Source organism: Triticum urartu, chromosome 4A (genome assembly GCF_056163025.1).
Source record: "Triticum urartu cultivar PI428250 chromosome 4A, HENAU_Tu73, whole genome shotgun sequence".
In the NCBI taxonomy this organism is placed as follows: domain Eukaryota; kingdom Viridiplantae; phylum Streptophyta; class Magnoliopsida; order Poales; family Poaceae; genus Triticum; species Triticum urartu.
Window position 1 is genome coordinate 445,463,270 of NC_141876.1, and position 4,423 is coordinate 445,467,692.

Sequence of the window (4,423 nt, forward strand, 5' to 3'; positions counted from 1 at the left end):
CAGGCAGCCCGGGCCGTGGCCTGAGGCCCAGTTCATTCGTTATCTGTAGCTAGAGTACCATAGTAAATGAAGGAGGCATGTGCCTTAGCCCAATCATAACGCCATCACTGGGACTTCCATAGGCACTTCAATCAGCCAAGGATAAAGCAAGCTGCAACTTCCCTTCATTTTCCAAGAAGTTATCCACAAGATAATATAGGCCACTCATTCCTCCTAATCGAACGGTTAATATTGACTGGTACTTCAGTTTCTTTTAACACCGTACAGATGCAGACGCTCATACACTCACTTTTATGAACACAGATGTAGACCGGTACTCCACTTATAGTGTTAGAAAGTACCACCACTAAATATAATGAAGCACCATGATCAAAGGATTGAAATCGTAACTCGAAATATATGCCTCGTGTATATTTTTTAGTGGCCATGATGGCCTCTAATCTCTTAAATCCTAGATTCACGTGAACTGTCGATTTTGGTGGCCGCAATGCAGCACATCACCGGCTGCGTTGTGCGGCGGCTGGTCAGGCATGGATTGCCACATATGTCCAAAAGCGCGTAGTGGATCTCCTGTGGGAAAAATAATAATTTTAAATAAGCGAGTCTCCCATACCGGGAGGAGGAAGTACATACATATAATAAGAAAAAAAAAAGAGCACTGGTTCGCAAAAAGAAAAAGAAAGTAACAAGTCAAAGAAAAAACAAATTTTTTTAAAGCGTCGAAAAACAAGTTAGCGGCGTCAGAGTCCACCCGCGGCAGTTCACACGTGCCAGCTCCCGTGGCTGGACCCGGGTCCGACCGCCATCCCGGTCCGAGTCCACCGCACCGCGGCCAACTCCATAGTCCATCGCGATGCCGACGCGCACCATCCCCTTCCCCGTTCCTCAGCGCGCGCTCGCTCGCACGCGCAACACGGGGCCAGCGATCTCCCTCCCTCTCGCGCGTATATAGAAACCTCGCGTTTGCCGATCCCGACCACCGCTAGCCCCAGTCCCTTCGACCCTCGCAGCCGTGGTGGTACACGACTGGACTAGCCAGCAGCCGTCCATCGCTGCGGTGCCGTCGCCCAATGGCCCGGCTCGCCCTCTCCGACTGCCGCGGCCTCACGCCGCTCCGCGCGCGCAGCCGCGGCGGCGCCATTGCGCTGCCGTCGCCTCCCCACCTCGCCGCGGGGCCGCGTCGCCCCGCGGCCGCCGCCATCCACCGCGACTGGGCGCTCCGCGTCGCCGCGCCCACCCGCCTCGCCTCCGTCTTCGAGGAGGATAAAAGGAGCCTCGGGGGAGCGGAGGAGGCCGGGAGCTCCTCGGCCGGGTTCAACCCGGGGGCGCCGCCGCCGTTCGGCCTGGCGGAGATCCGCGCGGCCATCCCGAAGCACTGCTGGGTCAAGGACCCGTGGCGGTCCATGAGCTACGTGCTGCGCGACGTCCTGGTCGTGCTCGGCCTCGCCGCCGCCGCCGCGCGGGTCGACAGCTGGCTCGTCTGGCCGCTCTACTGGGCCGCGCAGGGCACCATGTTCTGGGCGCTCTTCGTCCTGGGACACGACTGGTACGGGCCGTCCTACCTCGTACCCCAGACCCAAAGATCGGACCTCCATGCCGGTTTTAGCCTGAAAGCACTATGTTTGTCTCTTGTCCTGTAACGACTGTTTGGTGTTTGCAGTGGGCATGGGAGCTTCTCAAGCAACCCAAAGCTGAACAGCGTGGTCGGCCACATACTCCATTCCTCAATTCTCGTTCCATACAACGGCTGGTACGATGAGTGCATGCTGTATTTTCTTCTTTGTTGTGGAATTGTTATTGATGCTAAGAAAGGCGGCGTCTTGTGTGAATGTAATTGCAGGAGGATCAGCCACAGGACGCACCACCAGAACCACGGCCATGTGGAGAAGGACGAATCCTGGCACCCGGTAGGTCTTTGGCTCTTTGCCTCTCGGTGGATTCATGCATGCATAATTCTTCAGAGAGGCGGCGTTTTGGTGAATTGTGCTTGATGATTCCTTGAATTGTGATAATTCGCAGCTACCCCAGAGGCTGTACAATAGCCTGGACAATATGACAAAGAAGTTGCGGTTCAGCATGCCATTTCCCATGCTTGCATTCCCCTTATACTTGGTGAGGCACAAAGCTGCTTGATTTTACCACGACGTGTGAATTGGTTGGTCTTGTTTTCTAACATGGTAAATTCTTGTTCTGTGCAGTTTGCGAGGAGCCCTGGCAAGGAAGGCTCACACTTCAACCCGAACAGCGATTTGTTCCAACCTAATGAGAAAAAGGATGTGCTAACATCCACTGCGTCCTGGCTAGCAATGATTGGGGTTCTTGCAGGTCTGACCTTTGTGATGGGGCCTCTTAAAATGCTAAAGCTCTATGCAGTCCCATATGTGGTAAGAGCTTCATGCCTTTCATCAGACGCCCAATTTTGGCAAGCTTAGAATTTGGATAAGCCAATTCATGTGATTAATTTTGGTGAACCCATGTGCAGATATTTGTTATGTGGCTGGATTTTGTCACATACTTGCATCATCATGGTCACGAAGACAAGGTTCCCTGGTATCGTGGAAAGGTAATATCATGGTTGAATCAGATTTGCAATGAATCAATGCTTCAGGATAACTGCTTAATGTTCGAAATACAATGGCATGATCCATTATTATTTGTTAAAATGACAGAAAATACCTGTTTGCTGTTTCAAGTAGAATATACATGTGGAAAACAGAAAACTAAACATAATCGATGCTGTTAAAGAAAATGGCAAACATAGCAGTATAGTTTTAAAAATATTTAATGGAAGGTTCAGAAAGGGCACTTCCTGCCAACATATATTGACTGTTCAATTACATTTATTTCTGACTTGTTCTCGAATTTGTTGGTTCTTCTGGTCTGTAATTCAATCTTTGACCTGTGTGGTACTTATTCAAGATAGGTATCTGTGTTATGCCCAAGTGGAAATGTTTCCTTCAGTCAGAAGAGTAATTCTGGCGGTGAATGTTAGAAATGGAAGATATTATGTTTTCCAGTAGCTGCTTCAGTTTACATGGTTTTCATTTATAAATTATAATTGCTTAATAGTCCTAGTCTGATTTCTTATTGACATCGCTTTGCAAACTAATAGGAATGGAGCTATCTGCGCGGAGGATTGACAACACTTGATCGGGACTACGGGTTGATCAACAACATACACCATGACATTGGCACTCATGTCATTCACCATCTTTTCCCGCAAATCCCGCATTACAATCTTGTCGAGGCGGTAAGCCACCATCCCCTGCTCCTTAGCTCTTGCCTTTTTCTGGAACATGCATCAAAATATGTGGCATTCTCTAGAGCCACCTTTGCTAACTAGATGTTGGTTTGGATGTAACCTGCAGACTGAGGCAGCAAAGCCAGTTCTTGGCAAGTACTACAAAGAACCAGAGAAGTCGGCTCCTCTCCCATTCCACCTACTGCAGGTGCTATCGCGGAGTTTGAAGGAGGATCACTATGTTAGCGACACCGGAGACATAGTTTACTACCAAAGTGAGTCAGAGACGAGTACTTCTGCACAGAGCTCTGATTGAGCTGAAACATTAGCATATACTAGGTCATACTTCAACTCCTCAGGAGGTTGTGACTTAAAGAGTTAAACACCCTGACCAGCCTCCTGGGATCTCGGATTGGTGAGACCATGAATGTACATCATGAAACACCAATGTACGTAGTAAGTTGTGAAGTATAACCATTGTAAAAGAGCAATTGCAGCTCCATTCAAGGCTTGCCTTGATCTGCTTGCTGGTATAGTCCCCTTGTACATCTTATCTCTATATTTTTGTCTTCTCATTCAGTAAAATCTCAACTGTCGGGGCTCCCCTAGAGAGGTGGCAGTTCAAATTTTCTGTGTGTAAAAAGGCAAGAAATTTAGCCCTTTCCAATGACTGAAGGAGGAGACCACCTCTGGCTCCGAAAATCCTACACTTACGGAATTCTTGCACGGACTGATTTTACGGGCTCCTTCCTCGCCAACCAACACCCCTGATTTTAGCTGGTGGGACCTCTCCTCCCTAATCTTCTTCAACCATAACTCTCCACTGGAGTCCGTAACTAAAATCCCGCAATAATGTGTCCGTAAGTCTGTCTGTAAGTCTAGCATCTCTCTTTGTAAAATGTACTGTACTTACAGAGAGAAAGATCGATTGTTTCCCACAGTTGGGAAGGCTATTATCATTGTCATTGTTTTCTTATGCTCTTCCTGCTCTTGAAAAGAAAAACACCTTTGTAGTTTGTGGCTCTGCTGCTACTCATTGCTACTCCCTCTGTCCCACAATATAAGATTATTTTTAACGGGCAGTATTGCCGGTAACAGTGCTCCAAAACAGGAGTGCATATGTTCCTTGTTCAACAGAAAGACGGATTTCTCTCATTTGATGTCTGACCTGACTGCCAATAT

At 48.6% G+C, this 4,423-nt stretch overlaps 1 protein-coding gene across 1 annotated transcript; it reads left to right on the forward strand.

The window, feature by feature from the left end:
• Window positions 1-909: 909 nt before the first annotated feature.
• Window positions 910-3,800, forward strand: LOC125552086 (omega-3 fatty acid desaturase, chloroplastic). The gene is made up of 8 exons (XM_048715553.2): window positions 910-1,546; window positions 1,661-1,750; window positions 1,841-1,907; window positions 2,020-2,112; window positions 2,199-2,384; window positions 2,483-2,563; window positions 3,113-3,250; window positions 3,369-3,800. The coding sequence occupies exons 1-8, from the start codon at window positions 1,071-1,073 to the stop codon at window positions 3,555-3,557; spliced, it is 1,320 nt and encodes a 439-aa protein (XP_048571510.1). The 5' UTR covers window positions 910-1,070; the 3' UTR covers window positions 3,558-3,800.
• The last annotated feature ends 623 nt before the right edge of the window (window positions 3,801-4,423 follow it).